Source organism: Eumetopias jubatus, unplaced genomic scaffold (genome assembly GCF_037043125.1).
Source record: "Eumetopias jubatus isolate StellerSeaLion01/CBP00866 unplaced genomic scaffold, mEumJub1_p1.0 scaffold_1, whole genome shotgun sequence".
Taxonomy (NCBI): Eukaryota; Metazoa; Chordata; class Mammalia; order Carnivora; family Otariidae; genus Eumetopias; species Eumetopias jubatus.
The window spans coordinates 206,777,740-206,803,874 of record NW_028274807.1 but is presented as its reverse complement, the minus strand read 5'-3'; the positions used below and the strand labels follow the sequence as shown (position 1 = coordinate 206,803,874).

At 49.7% G+C, this 26,135-nt stretch overlaps 1 protein-coding gene, 1 long non-coding RNA gene and 1 other non-coding gene across 4 annotated transcripts in view; 2 read left to right on the top strand and 1 right to left on the bottom strand.

Annotated features, from left to right (window-relative positions):
* LOC148165140 (uncharacterized) overlaps nucleotides 1-23,165 on the top strand; it is a 29,009-nt gene extending 5,844 nt beyond the window's left edge. Inside the window, exons 2-3 of the long non-coding RNA XR_015766436.1 lie at nucleotides 8,906-9,704; nucleotides 15,529-23,165. This is a non-coding gene — a long non-coding RNA (uncharacterized LOC148165140). The remainder of the gene's footprint in view (nucleotides 1-8,905; nucleotides 9,705-15,528) is intronic.
* AKAP8 (A-kinase anchoring protein 8) lies at nucleotides 8,248-26,059 on the bottom strand. Of its 2 annotated transcripts, none has more exons than XM_028095280.2 (14): nucleotides 25,956-26,059; nucleotides 23,465-23,503; nucleotides 21,999-22,031; nucleotides 21,257-21,533; nucleotides 20,332-20,821; nucleotides 19,706-19,835; nucleotides 19,479-19,525; nucleotides 18,345-18,378; nucleotides 16,337-16,424; nucleotides 13,941-14,082; nucleotides 13,564-13,657; nucleotides 12,977-13,107; nucleotides 11,735-11,830; nucleotides 8,248-9,587 (listed from the first exon to the last, which is right to left on the bottom strand). In XM_028095280.2, the coding sequence occupies exons 1-14, from the start codon at nucleotides 25,972-25,974 to the stop codon at nucleotides 9,147-9,149; spliced, it is 2,061 nt and encodes a 686-aa protein (XP_027951081.2). In that variant the 5' UTR covers nucleotides 25,975-26,059; the 3' UTR covers nucleotides 8,248-9,146. The 2 variants fall into 2 exon arrangements, with proteins under 2 accessions (XP_027951081.2, XP_027951080.2); XM_028095279.2 differs by lacking the exon at nucleotides 25,956-26,059 and adding an exon at nucleotides 25,351-25,550.
* On the top strand, nucleotides 14,431-14,574 carry LOC114202222 (U4 spliceosomal RNA). The gene has a single exon (XR_015766906.1). It is a non-coding gene; the product is annotated as a U4 spliceosomal RNA (small nuclear RNA).
* Nucleotides 26,060-26,135: the final 76 nt, after the last annotated feature.

The following is a 26,135-nucleotide window of genomic DNA, read 5'->3' as shown; positions in this document are numbered from 1 at the left end:
AAAACAGTCACCAGTGGTTGCCAGAGAGAATGACCAGGAAGGGATGAGGGGGTGGGTGGGCATGGCCAGTATTTTAATGTGGTAAAAAAAAACAAAAACAAAGCATGAGATCTACCCTCTTTTTTTCTTTTTAAGATTTTATTTATTTATTTGACAGAGACACAGTGAGAGAGGGAACACAAGCAGGGGGAGTGGGAGAGGGAGAAGCAGGCTTCCCGCGGAGCAGGGAGCCCAACACGGTGCTCGATCCCAGGACCCTGGGACCATGACCTGAGCCGGAGGCAGATGCTTAACAACTGAGCCACCCAGGCACCTCTACCCTCTTACTTGTTTAAGTGTATGCTATAGTGAACTATAAGCACAATGTTGTATGTTGTATAGCAGGTCTGTAGAACTTTTTCATCTTACATGAATGAAGAGTGTTCCACTTCTTGACTGTGCATTAGCTTTGTAATTCCACTATAGCTATGTTTGATGCATATTTTGTGTTTCAATTTATTTGTTTTTTTTTTTTGTTTCAATTTTTTTTAAAGATTTAGAGAAAGCACGCACGCACACTAGTGTGGGGAGGGGCAGAGGGAGAAGGAGAGAGAGAATCTTAAGCAGACTGCACCGAGCATGGACCCTGACACAGGGCTCGATCCCACAATCCCGAGTTCATGACCTGAGCGGAAACCAAAAATCAAGATGCTTAACCGACTGAGCCACCCAGGTGCCCCTGTGTTTCCATTTTTTAAGGAAAGAACGAATGACATACGTAAAGAAAATTGCCTGAGCAAGAAAAGTAAATAGAAAAGGCAAATGAGGGTGCCTGGGTAGCTTAATCATTAAGCATCTGCCTTTGGCTCAGGTCATGATCCCAGGGTCCTAGGATCGAGCCCCGCATTGGGCTCCCAGCTCGGCAGGAAGCCTGCTTCTCCCTCTCCTACTCCCCCTGCTTGTGTTCCCTCTCTCGTTGTGTCTCTCTCTGTCAAATAAATAAATAAACTCTTTAAAAAAGGGGGGGGCACCTGGGTGGCTCAGTCATCAAGCGTCTGCCTTCGACCCGGCTCATGATTCCAGGGTCCTGGGATCGAGCCCCGCATAAGGCTCCTTGCTCGGCGGGAAGCCTGCTTCTCCCTCTGCCACTCCCCCTGCTTGTGTTCCCTCTCTCGCTGTGTCTCTCTCTGTCAAATAAATAAAATTAAAAAAAAAAAAAAGGAAAAAAAAAGGCAAATGATGCAGTTGCAATGTACAAAATTCTGAATGTATGGCCAGGAAATGAGCTGCATTGTTAAGACACCCTGTAGTTTAAGACTCACACAGGAGGCTTGTGATTCCAAAACTTGGAGGCTGCTAAAAGTGTTGCTGATAAAATTTTGGTCATGAGCCCTTGACGGCCTCATGAGTTCAAGGCCTTGTGGAATCATGGCATCAGAATGAGTGGCAGCGAGCCAAGTGAGGCTGCTCCAGCTGCTAAAAACATTCTCTTTGGCATTTGCTGAGTAAGGAAGGTTTCTTGCCTTGACCGATTTTCACCAACGTAGAAAACAGGCTATTGTGGGGAAGGATGCCTGATAAAACTTATTTTAGCAGAGACTCCATGAGTAGGCCTGTTTTTAAAGCTTTGTACAAATAACCTGCTCTCATCAGTCTAAGTACATGTCAGGACTGAAAGCCTACATTTCTTTTGTTCCTTTCATCTTCAAAATAAATGGGCTGATGAAGCAGGCACTTGGAATTTAATGTAAGAAGAGCATCTGTAGGGGTACCTGGGTGACTCAGTTGGTTAAGTGTCTGCCTTTGGCTCAGGTCATGATCTCAGGGTCCTGGGATTAAGCCCCGTGTCTGGCTCTCTGCTCAGTGGAGACCCTGCTTCTCTGTGTGTGTGTCAAATGAATGAATGAAATCTTAAAAAGAAAAAAAAAGAGCATCTATATCTGGAATTGTGCTAGTATTATGTGATAGCAACTTTCAAAGATGGCTCCCAATGATTCCCCACCTTCTGGTATTCACACCCTTTATGATCTCCCCTTGAGTGTGGGCCGGATCTAGGGATTTGCTGGTAATGAAGAGATTCTGTCAGAAGTCTTGGGATGTCACTTTCATGATCAGGTTACAGAAGACTGGCTTTCATCTAGCTGGACTCTCTTTTGCCTTTTCAGCTTGCACATTTTGATGAAGCAAGCGGCCGTATAGGAGAGGCCCATGTGGCAAGGGGCTAAGGGTGGCTTCTGGTCAATAGCCAGCAAAGGAGCCAAAGCCCTCAGTCCAACAGCTACAAGAAACTTAGCTCTGCTCACCACCACATGGACAAGCTTTCACACGAGACCACAGCCTTGGCTAACACTTTGCAGCCCTATAATTCCAACTAAGGACTCAGCTAAGCCACACCTAGATTCCTGACTCCCAGAAATTGTGAAATAATAAACACTTTTAATTTTAAATCAACAACTTTTGGAGCAGCAATAGATCACTCAATACATCCTGGGGCCAAATCTCCCCTTTCCTTAGAGAAGATACACTTCAGCCTTAGCAGAATTGATGAATATTGGCAAGAAAATTCTTCCTTCTCCCAGAATATTCCCTTAGCTTCATCTGTTTTTGCCATTGTTGAGCTAGACCAAGTATATTTCAAACATGGGAAAATTGTTGTGGTTTTAGCTCAATTTAGACCAATACTGTCATTTTCATTGTCCTCCAATGGGAAGGAATTAGGGACTTATTGTCTCTAAGGAGGCTACAATTTTTCTTATGGGGACCATTGTAGTAGACACTTCATTCTGAAGTTAATCCTTGGCCCTTGGGGGTTGTCTAAAGAAGAATTCTTTTAGAGATAATTTTGTGGCAGCAAATAAAGGGAAATTTGTGATGCAGTTGTGAGCTCCCTATCTTCACTATTTAATGAGATGTTCCCAAATCTTTGTAGTCATCTGAGAAGCTAAAATCCCTGGGCATTTCCGATGGGGAAGTTTGACGATTTGTTCTCATAGATATCTTTGGGCAGGCTACTGAACAAAATCTTGGTATTTGCACCCACATCCTGGGCCAGGCAGGCACTAAAATACCTACCTTGTTGAACTGTGACTCATGAACTTTGATTCCCGAAAGGAAATATTATATCCTTTATGTTCTTTATTCGAAGAATCCAACTTAAATGGATTGGCTGGAATTAGAATATTTGCAGGAATTCACAGTTTGGAGAAAGATTATTGAGGATATAAATAACTTTAAAAAGAAATGTTATTAAGGATACCAACATTGTACTGGAAGTTCTAGCCAGAGTAATCAGGAAAGAAAAAGAAAAGGCATCCATATACAAAGGAAGAAGTAAAACAATCTCTATTCTGTTCACGGATGACATGATCTTATATGTGGAAAATCCTAAAGAATCTACCATAAACAAATTCAGCAAAGTTTCAGGATACAAGATCACACAAGAATCAGTTGTATTCCTACTTTCCTTCCTTCCTTCCTTCCTTCCTTCCTTCCTTCCTTCCTTCCTTCCTTCCTTCCTTCCTTCCTTCCTTCCTTCCTCCTTCCTTCCTTCCTTCCTTTCTTCCTTCCTTTCCTTCTCCTCCTCCTTCTCCTTCTCCTTCTTCTAGAAAGAGGGAGGGGCAGAGGGAGAGAATCTCAAGCAGGCTCCATGCCCAGCACAGACAGACCCCAACTCGGGTCTCAATCCCACGACCTTGAGATCATGACCTGAGCCAAAGTCAAGATTTGGGTCCTTAACTGACTATACCACCCAGACTGACTAAGCCACTCAGGCGCCCCCCAAATCAGTTGTATTTCTTTTATTTATTTATTTATTTTATTTATTTTATAAATATATGTAAATATATATAAATATAAAATATCAGTTGTATTTCTATACACTAGCAATGAATAATCCAAAAATGAAATTAAGAAACCACTCCATTGAGCACCTGGGTGGCTCAGTTGGTTAAGCGGCTGCCTTCAGCTCAGGTCATGATCCTGCAGGCCTGGGATTGAGCTCCACATCTGGGCTCCCTGCTCAGTGGGGAGTCTGCTTCTCCCTCTGCTCCTCTCCCCGTTTTCTCTCTCTCTCTCTCATTCTCATGTGCACACGCACACAAATTAAATAAGTAATTAATTAAAATCTTAAAAAAAACCCTATTTACAATAGCATCAAAGAATAAAATACTTAGGAATAAATTTAACCAAAGAAAGGTAGAGGGAGGCTAGGTGGCTCAGTCAGTCTGGAAGGCATAGTCACTTAAGCGTCCAAATCTGCCTTTGGCTCAGGTCACGATCCTGGAGTCCTGGGATCGAGCCCTGCATCGGGGCTCCCTGCTCTGCGGGAAACCTGCTTCTCCCTCTCCCTCTGCTGCTCTCTCTCTCTCTCTGTCTGTCAAATAAATAAATAAAATATGTATATTTTTTTAAAAAGATAGAAGTTATACACTGAGAACTACTAAACACTACTTACAGAAATTAAAGTAGATCTAAATAGGTGGAAAACATCAGTGCTCATGAATTGGAAAACTTACTAGCATAGATGGCAGTATTCCCCAAAGGGATCTATAGATTCGAGGTAATTCGTATCAGAATACAGCTGGCTTCTTTGTAGAAATTGATAAGGTGACTCTTAAATGAATATAGAAACTCAAGGGACCCAGAATAACCACAACAATCTTGAAAAAGAGGAAGAAAGTTGGAGGATTCACAGTTCCTGATTCCAAATCATCATACAAAGCTCCAGTGTGATACTAGCATAAGGATAGATATATAGAATAATAGAATCAAATTGAGTGGCCAGAAATAAGCCCATGTAACTATAGTCAACTGACCTTTGACAAGCGTGCCAAGACCATTCAGCAGAAAGAATGGCGTCTTTAACAAACGGTACTGGGACAACCGGATATTCACATGGAATACAATGAAGCTGGACCCTTATGTCACACCATACACAAAAATTAACGCAAAATGGATCGTAGACCTAAATGCAACAGCTAAAACCATAAAACTTTTTTTTTTAAATTTTATTTATTTGTTTGACAGAGAGAGAACAAGCAGGGGGAGTGGCAGGCAGAGAGAGAGGGAGAAGCAGGCTCCCCATGGAGCAGGGAGCCCGACGCGGGGCTCGATCCCAGGACCCTGGGATCATGACCTGAGCTGAAGGCAGACGCTTAACTGACTGAGCCACCCAGGCGCCCCTAAAACCATAGAACTCTTAGAAGAAAATGTAGGGGTGCATCCTAGTGGCCTTAGATTTGGCAATGATTTCTTACATTAGATGCCCTTAAGTGTCTGCCTTCAGCTTAGGTCATAATCCCAGGGTCCTGGGATCAAGCCCCGCATCAGGCTTTCTGCCCAGCAGGGAGTCTTCTCCCTCTCCCTCTGCTGCTCCCCCTGCTTGTGCTCTCTCTCTGTCAAATAAATAAAATCTTAAAAAAAAAAAGATACCAAAAGTACAAGCAACAAAAGAAAAAATATATATAAATTGGACTTAATGAGAAAGAAAACAACTTTTGCATCCAAGGACACTACTAAGAGAATGAAGAGTCCAGAATGGAAAAAAAAAATCTGCAAATCATATCTGATAGGTGTCTAGTATCCAGAATATATAAAGAACTCCTACAACTTAACAAAAAGACAACTCAATTAAAAAATAAGCGAAGAGGGGCCCATGGGTGGCTCTGTCCGTTAAGCGTCCCACTCTTAAATTCAGCTCAGGTCATGATCTCAGGGTCCTGGGATCAAGCTCTGTGTCAGGCTCCACGCTGGGTGTGGAGCCTGCTTGGGATTCTCTTTCTCCCTTTCCCTCTGCCCCTCCCCATAAGGCGCACTCTCTCTCTCTCTCTCTCTCAAAAAGAAAAAAAAAAAAAACAGCCAAAGAACTTGAATAGACATTTCTCCAAACGTAGCCAACAAGCACATGAAGGAATGTCCACCATCAGGAGTCATCAGGGAAACGTAAAACTACAATGAGATACCACTTCACACCTGCTAGGATGGCCGGAACTGGGAAAAAAAAAATGGAAGTCTCAGTAAGGATGTGAAAAAATTGGAACTCTTGTACATTTCTGATGGCAATGCAAAATGGTGCAGCTATTGTAGGGGAAAAAATGTGGTGGTTCCTCGAAAAATTAACCATAGAATTACCATGTGACGTAATTCCACTCCTAGGTGTGTATATCCCAAAGAATTAAAAACGGGTACTCAGATACTTGTTCAAGAATGTTCCTAGCAGGCACCTGGATGGCTCAGTTGGTTGGGCGGCTGCCTTCGGCTCAGGTCATGATCCTGGAGTCCCGGGATCGAGTCCCGCATCGGGCTCCCTGCTCGGCGGGGAGTCTGCTTCTCCCTCTGACCCTCCCCCCTCTCATGTGTTCTCTCTCCCTCATTCTTTCAAATAAATAAATAAAATCTTAAAAAAGAAAAAAGAATGTTCCTAGCAGCATTATTCACAATAGTCAAAACGTGGGAACTCGAATATCTCTTACTGGATGACTGGATGAACAGATGTGGTATATATACATGCAGTGGAGTAGTATTCAGCCATAAAATACAATGATGTATGGATTCAGGCTCCAGCATGGAGGAACCTCAAAAACATGCTTTGTGAAAGAAGCCATAGTGAAAATGTTACGTATTGTATGGCTCCCTGAACATGAAACACATCCAGACCAAATAAATCCAGAAACGGAAAGCAGATCACTGGTCGTCAGGGGATGGGGGAAGGAGGAATGGGGTTAGTGCCAGTGGGGAGGCTGTTTCCTTTAAGGGCGAGGAAAATGGGAATGAATTGTAGGTACAGGTTGTACAACACTGTGAGTGTACCCGATGTCACCGCATTGTCCGTTTTAAAATGGCTAATGGAGGGGCGCCTGGCTGGCTCAGTCCCTGAAGCACGGGACTCTTGACCTTGGGGTTGTCAGTCCAATCCCCACTTTGGGTGTAGAGATTACTTAAAAGCTTTAAAAAATTAAAAAAATAAAGTGGTGAACGGCTCATTTTGTTACGTGAATTTTACCTCTAAAGAAAAAAATGTTGGGGCGCCTGGGTGGCTCAGTCGTTAGGCATCTGCCTTCGGCTCGGGTCATGATCCCAGGGTCCTGGGATCGAGTCCTGCGTCAGGCTCCCTGCTCGGAGGGAAGCATGCTTCTCCCTCTCCCCGCCCCCCCCCCCGCTTGTGTTCCCTCTCTCGCTGTCTCTGTCAAATAAAATCTTAAAAATAAAAATCTTTTAGTTATTTGAGAGAGCACAAACAAGGGAAGCAGCAGAGGAAGAGGGAGCAGACTCCCCACTGAGCAGGGAGCCCCCTGGGATCATGACCTGAGCTGAAGGCAGACGCTTAACCCACTGAGCCACCCAGGCGCCCCACCCCACAAACCTTTTTAAAATAAAGGTGCTGTATATAAAGTTCATGGCCACTGGTGTCTCACAGATCTGTGTATTAATTTGGGCTATCTTTGATAGATGACCCTAAAAGTTACTGAACCTTCCCCTCTGGTTTCTCCTCTGCAAGTGGGACATGACCGAAGTGAGACAGCTTGCAGTTTACTCCTGTCCCCTCAGGAGACAGAAGGGCATCCCTTTGTGCAAGCCAAGGAGTTACGCCCATCTTGGGGAACGAGGGCCTGGTTTAAGCCAAGTTGAGAAGTAAAATGATTCGTGTCCTTTCACATTGGGTGAGGGGGAAGAACCGCCCTGAAATTTAGATCGGTTTAAGGACAGGCCTTGGATTACATTTACAAGAGAGACAAACCAGAGCAGTTTCATAGTTCTGTTATCCTTTTTGAGACTACTGATGTTCAATGCCACCAGCCTTTTTGCCTCAAGAGAAGAGACTTCAAAGGGCACGCACGACCAGGGACTAAGGCACATCTGTGTAACAGCAGTGACGACGGGCGCCAACAATTCAGAGACACCATTTTCTTGCTTACTGAGCAATTTATTGGTTTCTAATTCTTATATTGACTTTTCATAAATATTCATCTCACATCTCTAATAAAGGTCCTTGAGAGCAGGGCCCATCTCTTACTTTGATCACGAATTAGCACCTGGTACACAGTAGATGCTCATCGAGTCTTTTTACCATCTAGTAAATTCCCTCTGGCCAATGCTTCCCCCAGTGAGACTGTTCAAGGGTTTGCAGGGAAAACAGACCCAAGAGTATCATTTCAAGAGGGAAGTTATCTTCCACTTCTTTGGATTATATGAAAGCCTAACTGTTGCTTGCTACCCTTTAACACACGCTAGCTCTCCTTTCCCACAGGTTTAGAAACCTCCAAAGGAATATTCATCTGAAATGTGTTTATTTCACTATATTCATTTCTTACAGATAGCATCTATCTATAGCACTTTATATATCTTCCATTCATGGGAGTGACACCAAGTTTGTTTTTTTTTTTTTAAATATATTTAAGGAGTAACTCAATTCAAAGGAGAAACAAAAACAAAAAACCCTGAAGTAACAGAGGTGGAACACAAATGAGGTTTAAAAAGAAAAAAGACAAACACAAAAAACCTCCAAACTATAAAGGTGATTCACCAAAGACTGAAGATTGGGAAAGTAATGCCCTAGGCAAAATGTCCTCATTCTTGAGGGGCCAGTGGGAGGGCGTCCAAGGGTGCAGGCCTATCAGATTCATGAGGCCTTCGAGCACAGTCCACAGATGTGACAGAACCAACGTCATGTTCACAAGATTCTGCTACATCTTGTGAGGATCACACACCATATGCAGTGTGCTACCAAAGCAGGTCAAAAACCGAAGCCAATTCTTAAAACTTAAAAAAAAAAAAAAAAAAATCCTGTTATAAAGCAAGATATATCCCAGTATTAAGCTGCTCTCAGAAAAAGAAAATAAAATAAAAAGGGCATTCAGCCAGTTGCTGTATTTAACAAGCAAAATATCATCAAAATCTAATTAGCCAACTTTTATTATTCCACCTGCAGTGTAGAGATCTCACAGCCACTTGGGGGAATGTACAACTTCTGCAGCCTGCGAGCCAAGGCAGAAAGCCATACAACTCTAGAAGACAAGCCCACGAGGTACACTTTGTTGAAGCAAATGGCTGGGTCTCTTCACCAAAGTTTCCAGCACGTTCCAGTAACACACACCCTAGTTCTGCTTACAAACAAAAGGAGAAAAAGAGCAATGCGTTATGAAACCCATCCCTTGCAACAGGGAGGAGGGTCATTCTGTGGGAAGGACATCTTTGGGTTCTGCATCAGTCTGTTCTGCTTTGGCTTCGGTGATAGCCGGGGCCAGGGCTGAGACCCTGACAGTGCCTTCTGCCTCTGCTGCGGCCGCTTGCACTTCCCCTCCGGCCTCCGCTTCGGTGCTGCCCTTCTCCGAGGCCATGCCACCCGGTGTCTCCACTTCCAGTGGCTGTTCAGAGTGGGGACCGCGAGTGGCCTCGGCCACGTCCACAGGGTCTTCCCCTTCGGCCAGCGCGTCACTGCCTTCCAGAGCCGGCGCTCCTTCCCCATCTACCGCTCTCACTGCTGCCGTAATGACCTCGGCCAACACCTCCGCGGCCACCTCCTCCGGTGTCTCCTCCTTCTCCTCACCTCCTAAATTGTCATCCCCTTCGATTTCTGGATCGACAGCTTCGCTGGTGAAAGGGTCTTCACCCTGGCCAAGAAGAGCAACATGTCAGTGCAGAGGGGAGACTGAAGGGGGCCCAGGTTGCCAGGAATCCATGTTTTTAGGCTGAACAGCCAACAAGAGGAACACTTCCCACTACAGCAGGTGAGTGCATCCCACGGGTGCTCGGCGCCTTCAGATTCAGAAAAGGTTCTCAGAAAAGCCTCATCGCAACCATTTTTGCACCTTTTGTCTTTCAGCTTTTATTGTCTTACTTAGTTAGCTAGGACCTAGAGCAGAATGGGGAAAACAGAATCAGGGGCTATTCTTGTTTTTAATACTAGTAATTTTGATATTTGCAATGGGTTTCTGAAAGATGTACTTCTCTCCCCTCATTCAGAGGCTTTTATTTTAGAATGAAGTATTTATAAATATTATTTATCTTAAAGATTTTTAATTATTTATTTGAGAAAGAGAGAGAGGGACGCCTGGGTGGCTTACTCGATTAAGAGTCTGCTTCGGCTCAGGTCATGATCCCTGCTCAGTGGGGAGCCTGCTTCTCCCCCTGCTGCAGCTCCCCCTGCCTGTGCTCTCTCCCTCTTTCTCTCTTGACAAATAAATAATATAATCTTAAAAAAGCGAGAGAGCGTGCATGGAGAGGAGAGGCAGAGGGAGAAGCAGACTCCCTGCCAAACAGGGAGCCCAAAGCGGAACTCAATCTCAGGACCCTGGGATCATGACCTGAGCCGAAGGCAGACGCTTAAGCGACTGAGCCACCCAGGCGCCCCGATTTACAAATATTTAATACAGCTGCCCCCGTTTTGAACTTTTTATTCAAGCGCATGATAGTGAAGAAAAGTTCAAAAAGACCTAGGATTTCTTAACCCAATTGAAACAAAAAAGCCTCGTAACAGGAAGTTAAGACTATTTTAAATTTTAGTTTCATTTAAGCACACAGCCCTGGTTATAAGGGTGCCCCATTTTGCAGATAAGGAAAGGAGACTCAGCAAGTTGCCCAAGGCCACACAACTGTTGAACACCAGTCAGGATGGAATCCAAGTCTGACTCTCAGAAGCCAAACTTAGGCTAAAAACTGTCTCTGGTTTAGAAAATGTAAACATTATCATCGGCAGATTAAGAAATAGGTTTTTTTTTTTTAAGATTTATTTATTTGACAGAGAGAGACAGCGAGAGCAGGAACACAAGCAAGGGGAGTGGGAGAGGGAGAAGCAGGCTTCCCGCTGAGCAGGGAGCCCGATGTGTGACTCGATCCCAGGATCCTGGGATCATGACCTGAGCCGAAGGCAGACGCTTAACGACTGAGCCACCCAGGCACCCAAGAAATAGTTTTTAAAATACAGTATTTAGTGGGCACTTGGCTGGCTCAGTCAGGGGAGCGCACGACTCTTGATCTCAGGGTCATGAGATCGAGCCCCACGTTAGGTGTAGAGATTACTTAAGATAAAAAAAAAAAATCTTTAAAATAAAAAAATAAAAACAAAAACACTGACCAGTCACGGTTCTTAAATTGGTTATTTAGAGTCTATGCCTTTAAATGGCTGGCCGGAACCATCAAGTACTGAAGGGTTTAGTAACTGAGAGGTGGGCAAACAGGTCCTCATAGTCGGGCTGTGCTGGCGCTTAACTATGCGCGCCCCATGTGGAAGTCTGGGGCTGAGTGTTTAGCAAGTGGGGCTTCCCAAGGAGGAACCAGGGGCTCTCCCAGCTGGACTTCTCTCCGGGGTGCCCTCTTTGGGACTCTCTATTACTCTGCTCCTATCACTAAGGCTCAGTAGCTGCTGTACCGCCAGCTCCTCCTCCCCCTCACATTCCTGGCTCATGGCTACTGGTCTCTGCCAGCAAAACCTCTTTTTGGCTTCTTTCCTGGACAACCATTATCTAACCTGGATTTCCCTGTAAGCACCTCAGCATCACTTGCTCAGTATTTTGTGGGTATTTGAGGTTTCTCATGGTGAGCTCGCACCAGCACACAGACCAATCAAGCAGGACCATGTCCCAGAGCCCGGGTGAGCAGGGAGGCGCAGGAAACCCACCCCGATACATTCCTGCACCCCATCCATTCTTCTTAAGACTCAGAAATGCTAAATACTGCACTCTGCATGCAACTCCACACTCGCAGAGTTCATCTTGCATTCCAGAACCTTTTCCCGTCTGCTGCACTCCTAAGCACAAACCTTGAGGTATTTTTCCAGCATCTTCACTATGTGTCTGTTGTTCAAAACACTCTTAGCCACATGGAGACTGGTCTTCTTGAACTGTTCAGCAGCCAACTGCAAAGGGAACCAAAGGGACTTTTATACATGGGGTGCACAGAGGAGCAAGAACACAAACTAGCCAGGCTCCACTGAGTTGCCCTGGGATCAGCCCAAGACAGAACAAGGACTACCAGCTCTCTCCACTAGGCAAATCCCCAGATGCCAGACTCCAATAAGGACAGAAAGAAGGCCCTGGAGGGAAAGCAGAACTGAGACCCTGAGGCAGTGTATGAAAGTCTGATGAAAGATAAACAGCACAGGCATGCCATGGACATCCGGGTCCCGTGTGCATGAGCAAGGATGGAACAAAAACACTTACAGACAGACCACGGGTGCTATGTGGGCTCGGTATGGCAGAAGGGCAAGTTTTTTCTTTTCGGTTTTCGGAGTTATAGTGACCTTCCAAGTAAATTCAGCAGCAGAAGGAGGAATGCTACAACCATTTGGATCTTTTAGAGCTTGACCCATTCAAACAATAATCCCTTGTTGGTATAGTGCTCTTCGGATGATCTTTCATAAGCTAGCAGATGCGTGGGCAGGACTAAGGACAGGCACTGAATCAGGACGCAGCAAGCGAGCCTATGGGCCAAATGCGGCCACGCCCATGCTTTCTATCTGGACTCTGCTGCCTCTGCCCACCGGCAGCGGCCTTGAGGTGGTAGAGACCCAGTGGCCTGCAAAGCCAAAAACGTTTATGATTTGACCCTTTATAAAAAAAAAAAAAAAAAAAATCTGCCGATACCCTGAGCTACACATTTAGCCTTGGGTCCCATCAGCTAATTAGGACCAAATCAGTTCTTAACTCTGGGTCCCCAGGCCACTGTGTTCTGAATGGCCCTCAGCCTCCACTCCCAGAAAATCCAGTTTGTCAGCAACTGGGAAACTTACCTGTGTGGTTTGCCAAGGAACATTCTCAGCCAGGAGAATTTCAGCTACTCTACTTAAGTCAACCCTAAGCAACGTGTTTTTTCACATTTTAGTAGAAACTGGGATCCCTTCTACAACCCATTGATGAAATCACGGACTCGGTAGACTCTGTCAAGAGCTTCTAAAGATGCTAGCATTCCCCACAAGACACAGAAGGCTCGAAGGCTCTAAGCCCCAGCGCTGGCCACCTGCAGGTGCTCGCCCGGCCCGGCCCGGCCCGATGAGGGGACTCACCCTGCGGTTGTGATTGTGGTCCACCGAGTGCAGGTGCCGCTGGAGGAGCTGATGCTGTGCGGGGATCAGCATGTCACAAGCCAGACAGTGAGCGGCCTCTATCTTCTTGAAAAAGTGCTCCTGGCCAATCCCTGTAGACACAACCCAAGGCTGGTGTGATCTGGGGCAGCAGGCAAGGGATGCTCTCCTCCTGCCCCCCCAACAGGGCCCCAATTTTCTGCCGGTAGTCCCGCAGGACCAGGTTAAGACAGAATCTGTGGGGGCCATCACCTGCCCTCCAGCAGGAGTGTGCAGACAGAAGCACCTCTACACCTGGGGATCTGACTCTTCCACTCTTTTCATCCTTCTGGTCATTTCTCTTCAAACAAGGGAGGAAAAAACACCAGAAGGCTTCCTATCCAGTCTAATATGCTGCCAGCAGAGCTGTGACATTCATGAGGCCACACTCATGGGCTTCTTTCCACGGCCAGGCAGCCTGCCTGAGGGTCTTCCTGTCCCATTCTCAGCAGCCCTGCGCTGGGCTGGCTTTGCACCCAGCCGCACGCCTTGGCAGCACGTGGAGTAGATGCCCCAAGATCACAACTCACCTTTGAAAGGATCTGGCTTGGGTTTCGTGCTTTCCTTCTCCATCAACTCCTGACGCCGCTTCTCAATTTTCTTGTTCCTGTTTACGATGTACTCCTAGAGAAGATGGCACCGAATGAAGCGAGGACAGCGTGGTACGTGTGCCTACCGCTCAGCTGCCCCAAGGAAGGGAAGACGGCTCTCCGAGCAGCTCTGTGGGCGGAACTCATGGGGACTGCAATGGCCGGAGCGCTCGGCTCTCCCTCTGACCTGGGACTTGTTCGCTGTTACTCTGCAAAGTCCAGGCCTCTTATTTCCCTTCCCTTTCCCTTCTCTGTGAGGGATCCAATTCCTGCACGACCATCAGGAAACACTGTGATTGAGACCGAGGGTGCTTTACCTGGAGGAACTCCACCGTTTTGTCAGGGAGTTTGGTACTGATAAACCTCAGTGTCTCTTTGTGAAACTTGCTTTGTAGATGCTTCTGGATTTCTTCATCTTCAAAGCTACGAAACTTGCACACAGAACAAGCGAACTGAATCCTGGAAAAGGAAGACGGAAAGAACGATGACATAGGAATAACGAGCTCATCTCTGGTTGGAACGGAAAGGGAAACACGAAGCAATTTCTGTACCAAGACTTCTGACTTTGAGTGGGGCATCAGAGTAGCAGGTGCCCCAGGTCTCCCCATCCTGAGAATGGGGGTGCAATCTTGAAAGTGTTTTAGGAAAATGATTCATGCACCATACCAGTCTTTTTGGCCGAAAGGCCCACAAGAGAACACCCTAAGGTGGAGACTTTCCAAACTGTGGACTCCCTAAAGGCCCCCAGACCACTGCTCTGGGGGGGCATAGCACCTAACTCTATAACTTCTTTCTGTAGCCACCACCAGCTTTGCGCAGTGGCAGTATCGCAGCCAATGAGGTTTATCCGAGGCGCGATTATTGCTAATTGAAAACTTTCTGTAGCCACCAAAATAACACATGGGAGCCTCATTTTAATGTGAGGGAGAAATTCCTGAAGACCTTCCACAATCTTTTTTTTTTTTTAAGATTTTTTTAATTTATCTGACAGAGACACAGCGAGAGAGGGAACACAAACAGGGGGAGTGGGGAAGGGAGAAGCAGGCTTCCCACGGAGTGGGGAGCCCGATGTGGGGCTCGATCCCAGGACTCTGGGATCATGACCTGAGCCAAAGGCAGACGCTTAACGACTGAGCCACCCAGGCGCCCCAACCTTCCACAATCTGAAACTCACAAAACCCAAGGTCAATTTTCACATGGGACTCAACATTAAGACCCGTCATAACAAATTCTATGGCTAAAAAGTGATGTCTTTGTTGCATACTTTCAAAAACCTCATAAATGCAATCATGGTGTAAGGCAAGGGGAGAGCAGCCCACAGAGCCTTATGCCCCCAGAGTGGGGCGCTGCTTCCCTCGGCTCTGCCCAGGAGGCTTTGGTGTATCTGGGCTAACGGCATAGGTCCTGTGACACTCAGGATTCCTCATCTACCAACTCAGACTTCTGCCGGCTCCCAATGCCTGGCTTCTGACCTCTGGACAAGGCACCACAAAACACCTGCTTTTGCATATACCCTCGACAAAGAAGTGAAAAGAAAAAGCTCTGGGGCCCTATACGTATGAATGGGTATCAGGAAGCTATCAAAGAAATGTGGGGTTCGTGCTTCCTGCTGCATCTTTACCTCCCCTGTGACAATCTCTCCAGGTCTCTTTGAGGGCCCTCTGTCCCTAGGGTGGAGTCTAAAGACTCCTTCCGGAAAAAAGTCATCTCAGTTCTCCTGGGGCATGAAAACAATCTGATCTAGCCATCCTGTATTCATCTGTTTGAAAACAAGCATTTTGATGAATTTCTGTTTAGCACCTGGAAGCTCCTACCTTCTAGTTCCTGGCTTTCTTGCTCCACTGTTGGCTCTTCTGCTAACGTTTCTTTTCTTTTTTTAAAGATTTTTATTTATTTATTTGACAGAGAGCGCGAGAGAGGAGGAGCAGTAGAAGGAGAGGGACAAGGAGGCTCTGCACCAAGCAGGGAGCCCGATGTGGGGCTCGGAACCCAGCACCCCGGGATCATGACCTGAGCCGAAGGCAGACGCCCAACCATCTGAGCCACCCAGGTGCCTCAGTTTCTTTTGCGTTTCTTTGCACAGAAAAAGCACCACCCCATTTGAGCCTTAAGAGCAAGGATTCCCCCTTAAGTCAGAAGGAGAGCCTGTGTGTAGAGAAAAACCACATGTGGTCAAGGCCTGAGCAACCAAGGGCTCCTGTGGCCACCAGTGGTTTACATTTCTAGTTAGCAGTCACCTGATCACTGGAAAGACAGAGAGGCACATGGTGTAGTCACACCAACATCCTTTGCACTTTTGCAATTCTTTTTCTATTTAGAGACAAAACTTGTAAGGTAACATCCATGCATGTATAATTGCCATGCTGAACTCTAGAGGTGATCTGGGTTTGGGTAAGGCACCCGAAGCACCTTCTTAGCAGCTCTGCCGAATGAAGTTCACTTGTCTGGGCTGACAGATCCAAGCCAGGGACAAGGAAGCTCCCCATAGGGGAGGAGAGCAAGAGAGCCCCCTGCTGGACACACGCGGGCCACGGAGCCCCACTGGCAAGAACAGATGCCATCTGTGTTTCCCAGGTTTTGTCTCCTCACGACCTGACTCGCATTTCCTGACAGACTCCAGAGGCAGATCAAACCAGGCTGCTTCTGCACAGTGGAGTGAAAACGGATGAGCTCTGGAGAACCCTGACACCTCCCACCTTGCCTGCCTCCTCACCTGTCAGCTGCTCGGTCTCGCATCCGGTCTCTCCTCCTTTGCTTTTCTCTTCTCTTCTTTACTTCATCATCCTCATCGTCCTTCTCCCCTGCAACAGAGAAGTTCCTTCGAGATGCCCTGAGGAGCCCGCAGAGGAGCTGAGCACCAGGGCCTTGATGGGGGGGCCACAGCTTGGCCACCACACCCCATACCCGCCGCTGCCTCCACACGGCAGGGTCAGGACACCCTGAGGCACCAACAGTCAGTCAAAGGCTCCCCCAACAGGGATGGGCCTTGGATGAGAACCCTTGGGAGTTCCCAGGGCGTCACCTTACTCCCCCCCACGGCCGGATAAGGCTGGGATGGGCCAGGGACGCAGCCCGCCCGTCCCGCTCACACCGTGGCCCACCTGCTCTCTGTCCTTTCCTACCCTGCTTTTCCAATCCAGTGCCCTACCATTGGGTCTTCTCCCAAAATCACTTAAGGAGAGAGAGAAGCAGTTCTTCCCAGATAAAGAGGCAGCAGCTGGAAGGCCTCAGAAAATAAAGCAAGCCACTCTACCGCCCTCCGTCCCACCTCCGGGTGGACCATGACGACTGTCCGTCAGCCTCCTCTGAACTAGGGCCTCAGCAGGTCTGACAGTCCTTGCTGGCCCAAACTCTATCTTCCACTCACAAAAACCGTCCATCTAGGGTCTTCCCAGGGCTACGAGGGAAGCAGTCCTAGAAACAAAAGTGGGAAGAGACCAACTGGTCCTCCGTCGCCCCCTGGGGCCAGCGCAGGAGCTCCTCCGAGAGCCGTGCAGCCCAGCGTCCCAGCGTGAGGCCAGACACTGAGGAAAGGTTGGATAAGCATCTGAACTGTAACCCCTACCCCTGATGCCAGTCACGAGACTGTCCCACGAAGATGGCGACCGGCGTGCGCTGCTCAGAAGCCTCTCAAAAGGGCGTGTGGGGTTTTTGGCAAGAGGTCACTGCCTGAAACTATTACTGCTGTTTAATAGCAAAGTCATCCCGGGTAGGCAGCAGGACCTGTGCGCAATAAACATGTCACCTTTGCTTTAGCATTTGCCCTGCTGCACGAGCTGCTAAATGCTCTGTGTGGTCCCAAGCTACAGGCATAACTGCTTCGGTATTGAGGTGGGAGGACCTCGGCGGGGTGGCTGAACACAAGGGAGAAGGAGCATCTAAGCCAGGGGCCTGCAGATTTACGGGGGCAGAGCCACAAAGGAGTCGGCCTGTGATTCTTGGGGAAGACCAGCTACGGACAGACCCATGGGAACAGGCAAAGAAACAAATGGTTTTTGGGTGAGCTCAAGGCCACGCTGTCTCAGGCTACTTCTCCATGGCCCCTCGAAAAGGTTTAATTTTGCTCTGCTCTTGCTGCTTACTTTGGACTCTTAGGTCCCCTGCAAGGGCACTGGTGAGCCCTGCTGAGCAAGGATAGTCTCTGGAGGATCCCTGGCTTGGGTGTACCTGACAGGTCTCCCCTCCCCCCACCCCCAGTTCCCAACCGGGGCAGGTGTCTGAACTCTGTCCCACACAGCAGGGAGCACTGCCGCTGCCGGCATCCCCACCACAGAGGCCGAGGGCACAAGCCTGGGCTGGTAACCGAGGGAACTGTGAAAAGAAAGAAGCCCAGGAAAAGACAGTACAGGGACCTGCACTGGCCAGTAGGTAACAGAGAAGACGGGCTGAAGGGTACCTTTTCTTTTCTTTCTTGCATTTCTGAGACTCTCCCTTCCCTATCACTACAAGCTCTTGCAGACACTCAGAAATGAGGTGTTCCCCCCACCCCCCCCACAGCCTGCCATCAAGTGAGGCAAACAGACCTGTTTCCAGCAAGTGCCGGTCTAAGCACTGGAGTAAAGCCTCAAGGTGAGCACCATGGCCCACCCGGTGGCCGTGGCCCCTCTTCTGCCCTCAGCTATCAGTCCCTCCATCCAGGCCCCAGGCTTGCTCAGAAGGCCAGCCCGGCTGGGAGCTGAGCAGACACAGGAAAGCTCAAAGGGACACCAAGGAATGCCTACCTCTCTGCCTCCCAGGGTCGAAGAACTCGTCCTCCTGAAAAAGGGAACACACAAAGTCGGGACCATGAGGTGGAGTTTCCAGAACTCTCCACAAACAACCCAGTACCCTGCCACCACCTGGTCACAATGTGTCAGGACAAGTCCCAGGGCAGTGAGAAAGGCTGAGTGTGTCCTGTCACTGCTCCTGGTTGCCTCCTGAGATTCTGTAACGACCAATGTACTTTTTTATTAAAGTCACTGGCCCTTTCCCAATTCTTTCTACAGCTAAAGAATTGCCCTTGGCAAACGTGCACCTGCACAGTTCTGCAGGTGGGAGTGCCAACAGCCCATCCATCAGCTCTATGTCAAGAAACCCCGACCAGTATGATGCGATAAGGGGCTTTACCACATTCTCCAGCCATCTGTACATATTTACCAAAGGCTGTAACAAACCAGGCATGGATTAAAAACGACGCATCTAACTAAAAGTCAGAACACAGCCCGTTTCTTAGGCATTGAGCTCAAGATTAAATAAGTCACCGGCAGAGACACAGAAGATACCCAGACTCGAGATCTAAGCAAATCAAATAGGGAGCGAGTGAGACCCTCCCCCTGACCCATCTGACTATCAGAAACACTCGGTCGAAGCCTTCATACACCCAGGTCTCCAGGCCCTACCCCAGACATGGATCAGAATGTGCAGCGGCGGCAAAGGCTCACCACCTAGGTGCTCGTGCGTGGTCATGGGTCAGAGTTGGCCTTAAACGCCCGTCTCCTGTGACTGGCTGTAAGGGCTGAGTGACCAGGAGGCACCAGAGCACCAGCACAGAGCCGGCAGGACCGGAATCTTCAGTGCGTATTCGCAAGCCTCCGCCCACACAGCCCACTGCACTTGCCACGCGTGTGGCTATGCACATCACCGAGGACACGGGAATGGCTGGGGAGAGGGCTGGGGCTATTTTCAAGAAGGGAAGGATTGTCATGAGTGCAAAACTCTTAGAAAACTAGCTACAAGTCAGGCTACTAAATCCATTCGCAAAGCAGTCAAGTCTACCACAGAAGCTGCTCCTGCCTCTTTGAGAGAAAGAGACTAAAGTAAAGAAGAAATCCCACACTACAGAAACAAAGAAGGGTGACCAGTGAAGATGGACTTACACCCCTGAATTCTTCATCTCCTGACCGGAAGTCAGCAGCTCCATCATCTAGCAGACACAAAGAAGAGGGAAAGTCAGCCCCCTGGGAGTTGGCCCACTCTGTTTCCCCTCCCAGGCTCACTGTCCAGAGTGACGCGCTTGTCCTGACTGCAGTGGGGGCCGTGGGAGCGCGGGCAGGCAGAGCACCAAGCAGGAAACAGACTCATCTTACACCCACCCGGGGCCTACCGTTTTCGGAAAAATCTCCTTCGCTGTCAGCCCTGGCCAGTTTGGCATCCGGCTCCTCATAGATCTGCAACTGCTTCCGTTTCCTGCCCATGCCATCTGGGCCACAGCGGTCAAACCCTCTCCGCCTGGGCTACAGACACAAGCACATCTGATATACCGCTTACCCGGACCACTTAGACAGCCCAGAGAAACGAGGAGAGCGGAGAGATTGTAAGATCAGAGAACAGAAGCAGAAAAGATCTTTTCAGAAAATAAAGGGAGATGACATAGTTGAACCCTGCCCTCTCCCCCAATTTCATGCCGAGCAAAAGTCAGACACAAAAGGCCACATGTTATATGATTACGTTCGTATGAAAGGTCTGGGAGAGGCAGCTCTACAAAGACACAAAGCAGATTAACGGTTGCCAAGGCTGGAGGCGAGGATGGGGGGTGACTGCTAATGGCAGAGGTTTGCGTCTTTTTCAGTTGGTGGAAATGTAAAATTAGATGGTGGTGAAGGCTGCACAATTCTGTACGTTTTTACTAAAACTCGACTGTGCACTTAAAAATGAGATCTTACAGGATACAAATTTGTCTCTATTCAGCTGTTTGAAAAGAAGGCAGATTACAACTTCCCGAAGGCTTACCCGATCCCTTATCCGGGTCTGTGACCGGCCACATCCATAGGGCACCGAACTGTCATAACCGCCAGCCCCCTGCATGCCCATCACACCGAAGTCAGGGGCCATGGACTGGGAGAACAGGGAAGGAGGCGGCCGGCTGGGGGAGGGGCCTCCCAGGCCCCGCCCACCCACATAGTTCAGCTCAGTCCAGGGAGCAGACAGGGGCTCGGAGGAGGCTGCAGGTGGCATGTAAGGGTCGCTGCGCATGAAGGTGCTGGGATTGCTCCGGTCCTGGAAGCGGCCCTGGCCCTGGCCCCGGCCCCGCATGAAGCCATCAAGGGAGCCCCGCTCACGGGCTGGGTCCCGGCAGTCGCTGTACTGACTGCTAAAGCCACCATTTCGGTCAGGCCCCAGGTCAAAGTCATAATCGTAGCTATAGCTGGGGCGATAGGGATGGTGCTCGGGGAGGCAAGACCTGGAGTCATAGGACTCAAACGGCTGGAAGCGGAAGGAGCTGCAAAGGAAGCATAACCGTCACTACAATGCGGGTATAAGCCCAAGTCTCCTGCAAAGCTGGCTTCCCTGCATTCAGAACAGCACACCACACCACCACATAGCCCTCCTCAATGCTCAGAAGGCACAACAGACAAACCCCCTTGAACGCTGTTGAATGAGGTACATGGAGCCCTTGGCCACAAGAACGAGAGGGTCTACAGGCACCTGATGCAGAAATGAGAAGTCTAGCGCTAGCACAGTTTAGCTAAGCCCCACCACCCCGGACACCAACTAGTCCACTGCCTCTGCCCCAGTAACTGCCCGACTCATCTACTCCACACTCAGGAGGGAGCTGGGGAAAAGCCCTCCCTGGAAGAGGAGGTGCCCACTGCCATCTGCACAAAGCCGGGGCGTTGGGGGGGATCCCCAGGGAAGGGTTCAGGTCCATAATCACCTCTCCCGGTCCTGCATGCCCTCCCCACCGCCGCTGCTCCCGCCCCTGCCTCCTTCCTTGGACATCATGTCCAAACGCTGGTTGATCTTGGCAATGAGGGAGTCGGAATTGTCGGTGCACGGCTCTGGGCCATAAGAAGCCATGTGCACAGCAGGGCCCCCAGCTCCCAGGCCATCGCTGGCCTTGGTGGCCTCCCACGAGGTTGGGCCATAGCTGTAGGTCGCTCCTGTGGTGACGCTGGTGTTCTGGGCGCCATAATAATTGTAGTTTTCATAACCTGCCGTAGGGAGGAAGAGCCAAATCAGATCTCAGCAGCCACAAGGTCAGTCTATGGCAGCCACGTCTGGGGAGAAGCACCCACTACCCATACAGAAGGAAGAGTGTTAAGGAATCAAGTGTCGCTGGCATCACCCCACATCGTGCACATCACCTGCCAAAAGGCAGCAAAAGTAGGGCAGGTGCACAGCCTCAGCAGTGAGCCGCGGGCTTTCCGAGCCAGATCCAGAGCCAGAGGTGGCTGAGAGCCCACGAGTGGCAGTGGGGGCTGCTGCTCCAAGAACACAACCACAACCCCCGGCCTCCAGCCAGTTCTCCTTGAGAATGCCCGGACCTCCAAGCCTTCAGGAGAGCTAGGAGCACAGCTAGAATGGGAGATGGGGATGGGAGGTCCCTGTAACCCAGTGCTTCTGGGTGGCTGACCGGAGGAATGTCTTGCCCACCCACAGACACCCGGAGGGCCTACCTTGCCAGCTGGCCACACCGGTTCCATAGGCACCTTAGAGGGAACAAAAACACACAAAAGCTTTGTATACAGAATGAAGGTACCTGAGATAGCCCCTGCCAATCGTCACCTCCACTACCCGCAAGTCCAGGGCCACGGGCGGCTGTGGCAGTGCTGTGGGAGGCACCCCTGGTTGTCCATTAAGGCCAGGAATGGCTCGGGCCCACTAGCTGTAAAACTCATTTCCTACGGAGCACTCAGCTAAGCATAACCAAGACTTCTCTCATAGACAAGCCTCATCTCCCCCAGCAGGAAAACAGAAAGGACGCTGCAGCATTCCCAGGAAGTGTTCAGCGTGGGCCACGAGCCAAGAGGCCAGATCCCCTGGCAGAGCCCTTCGAAAGTGCCAGTTCTCACCAGTAGCCAGAGCTCAGGCACCACTAGCACAGACAATGCATCAGTGGAAAATCATGTCCCCAACTCAAATGAACAAGGGGACATTATGTACCCTGGTGACATGGAAGGCCTCCTCCTGGAAAACTTGGTGATGGGTGAAAAAGTGACTCCACCACCCCCAATGGCGCTAAGGGCAAGTTCCAGGCTCAGAAAACAGAGCTTTCATCCCATCCCCTGGAACAAATGCTGGCAAAAAGCAGAAAACCTCACCACCAGGGAGGACATTCTGGTCCTTCAAACATACAGAGCATTGTGATCTAGATTCCAGAGCAGGGGCAGCAATCAGGCCCCCATGCCAAATCTAGCCCATTGCCTGTTTTTGTACGGCCAACAAGCTAAGAATGGGTTTTACTTTTTTAAATGGTTGGGAGATTAAAAAAAAAAAATATTTCATGACATGAAATGAATTCTTTGCGTCGTCCTTCATATACTTGTCAAAACTCACAGAACTGTGCAAGCAATGACTGTTAACTGTGGATCATAACTAACAACAGAGTACAACATTGACTTGTTACTGACAATAAATGTATCTTACTAACGGAAAATATTAATAATAAGGGAAACTGCTGGGGTGAAAAGTAGAGGGGGCATATGGAATCCTGTACTATCTGCTCAATCCCCCCAAAAGTCTAAAACTATTAAAAAATAAAGTCTATCAATCATAAAAATCTTTCATCATACCCTCGGCTGTTTACTTAGAATAACCCAAATTCCTCAAATAAAGACTATCACATGTGAAAGTTGTATGGTATGCAAATTTCAGTGCCCTCAAGTAAATATCACCGGCACACAACCACATCTGTTTCTTAATAAACATCTGTGACTTTTGCATTGCAGAGACTGTATAGCTCCCAAAGCCAAAAAAATTTTACTATGTAGCCCTTTACAGAATAGGTCTCTGGATCCCCCGGCTAGTCCCAGTCCTCTCGTCAGCCTCTCCAGGTCACAGTTCACCATCCCTAGGTTTGTCACGGTAGTACCTCAGATCACACCTGTGGGGGTGGAATCCGTGCCTCCCCATACGGTCTCACCTTGGGTGTTGGTGGGTCCAGCACTCCACGCCCCATAGCCTGTGAAGAGAAGAACTGTGAGTTAGGATCCTATTTGTCACACTAGACAACAGGTGCTTGTGAGATGTTCCGAGGAGTCAAAAGTGAGCCCCTTGAAGGAGAGTTCGTGCCAGTCTCACAAGGCAGCAGAACCACAACAATGTCCCTCTAAAAGTCCTTCACAGTTGGTTGACTGCATTACCATACTCCACCTGCCTGAGGTCCAAGCAGGAAAGAGCTGGGGGGACTTGGCTTTGAGGGACCTTGGCCTAAAGTCTCAACCCACAACTCGGGAGAACACAGGACAAACCGACAGCTGGCTCAGTAGGAGGACACAGTGGTGTCTGCACCCCTGGGCAGTTTGGCTCACCAAGCAGCCTTAAGTCCGAACCGAAAAACAAAATTCAGAATTTGGAGACGACAACAGTGTCTCTGTAGGCCTCATTTCTGTTTTGGACCCTCCAAAGCTCCCCTGGGCCTTCAAGTCCCAGGGCTTCAGCCTGGCCTGAGGTAGCCGGGTTGCACTCCTCTCTGTGGTGGCTTCCCTTGCCCCTGCGGACTCCCATGACAGCATGTCTGGGCCCGCTTCATCTCTGCGTCCCTGGGACCTCAAAACAGAGCTGGGCACAGGCAGCTATCCGCACCTGTCAACAATCCCCAACATTACAGAAATAGGAATACACCCTGTCTCTCTTACCAGAACCCAAGCCACTAGCTAAATGTCCAGTGTGTGCCAACGCACAACAGGCACCGAGCACAGGTTAGTGTCCCTGAATGCCATTTAGAGATGAGAGAGCTAACACTTAAAGGTTAGGGGACTTGATCCAAAGACACGCTGCTGCTGTTTGCCCTCTGCAAGCTAGTCTCCCCAAGCCACACAGCCTACTATGTGTGTGAGGCAGAAAGACAGAGCAGCGATTCTATCAGCAAATGACCAAGTACAGGGCACTCATCTAAGTAGCATACGTTAATCACATAACCTCACAACGCCCCTTTAGGTGGGTAATATTTACCCTGTTGTACCCAGAGGCTCAAGTAGCTAGTTGTCACTTGCCCATGATCATGAAGCTGGAGAATGGAACTGGGACGTGAACTCAGATCTAGGTGCCTCCTACAGCCAGAGAACAGCTGTCAAGGCTCAGCAAGTCCTGAGAAATAACCCTAGGTGGCAAAGCTACAGAAGGATTCAGGGAGGCCCAACCATCTAAATCGAGCCTGAAGGATTTTGGCAGAGAGGAAGTGAGGGGAATAAAACCTCTTCATGCTAAGGGTGTGCGTGGGGCAGGATTACTGTCTGAAAGATCTGGGGGGAAGTTGGCAAAGGATTGTGAGACCTGGTATAAGACTGCAGAAAAGACCGGAAAAGGCCGGATGCGGTACGCCAGGACCCTGGAGACACCCAAGCACACTGTGCACCTCAGGACCTCTGGCAATTCCTGCTGCTGTATCCCAACACTGCCACCTTTCAAGATCTGTGCCTTCTCCAGCTGTTACAGCCAAGATCAGACTGTTTGCTTCCCCAACCTCATATACTTGGATAAGGACTGCACTTGGTCAAGCCCTACCCCACGTATTCCAAAGTTCGACTGCTCCCTGCGGGCAAACTTGGCTTCCAGCACAGACTAAAAGCCTAGGAATCTCTGATTCTGGACTCTGAGACCGGGTCTCTCGAGAAGATCCGTCCTGCCGCAGGCCCCCGAGGCCCAAGGGGCACACTCCCCTTTTCACAGCCCTCAGCCACCTCCACGCCCCCCCGCGCACATCAGGTTTCCAACTTTGCGCAGAAAGACACCCAAACACCTGATCCCCAAGTCTTGTCCCTAGGCCAGCACGAATCATGCACAGGGCAGGAGCCCGCCGAGACTGACCCCTGCAGAGGCCGTGCTCAACACCACTGCGCTGCATGCCGAGGCTGGAGGTGAGAGGTCCGACCCCGCGCGGCCTGGACGGCTTCCGGGACCGGCGCAACGGACCACGTGCACCGCGCGCAGGCCCCCGCCAAGCGCCACAGCCCGGAGACAGGCAGCCGAACTCCCTCGGCCTCCAACCGCGGACCCCGGGCCCCACGAGCTCTCGCTGTGGCTCCGCCCCCGGGCGCCGCCATTTTGTGGTCTTCCGAAGGGGAAGGCGGGCCTCCGAGCGGCGGGGTCGACCGGCCCAGCCTCGCCGGGGCTGAGGGGCAGAAACGGCCAGGACAGCCCAAGGCGCCCCCCGAAGCCCGCCGCAGCGTCTGCCCGCCAAACCCCGCCCGCCTCCCCAAGCCTCGCAGGCCAATCCGCACGCAGCGCCCCGGGAGCGACGGCTCCGAGGTCCAATAAGCAGCGCGCACGCGCGCCCCTGCCTCTCCGCTGGGTCGGGTTGGAGTAACCGCACTCTGGCGTAGGCCCGGGCCCGCGGCCCTCTACGCAGCAGGGGCTGCGTTGCCCAGGCAGCGCCCGTCCGCCCCACCCCGCATTGAGCCACCCAAACGAACCTCCGTAGCCCTGTTCCATGTCTTCAGCTCGGCCCGCCAGCAGCCCCTTTTTCTAGGCTGCCACAGAACGCATGCGCTCAACACACCTTCCGTCGTCCGCTACTGGAAGACCAGGAGCGTACGTCACTCTTTCCGCACACCACTATTGGCTGGCTTTCACTGCGCACCCGCCCCTGTCGC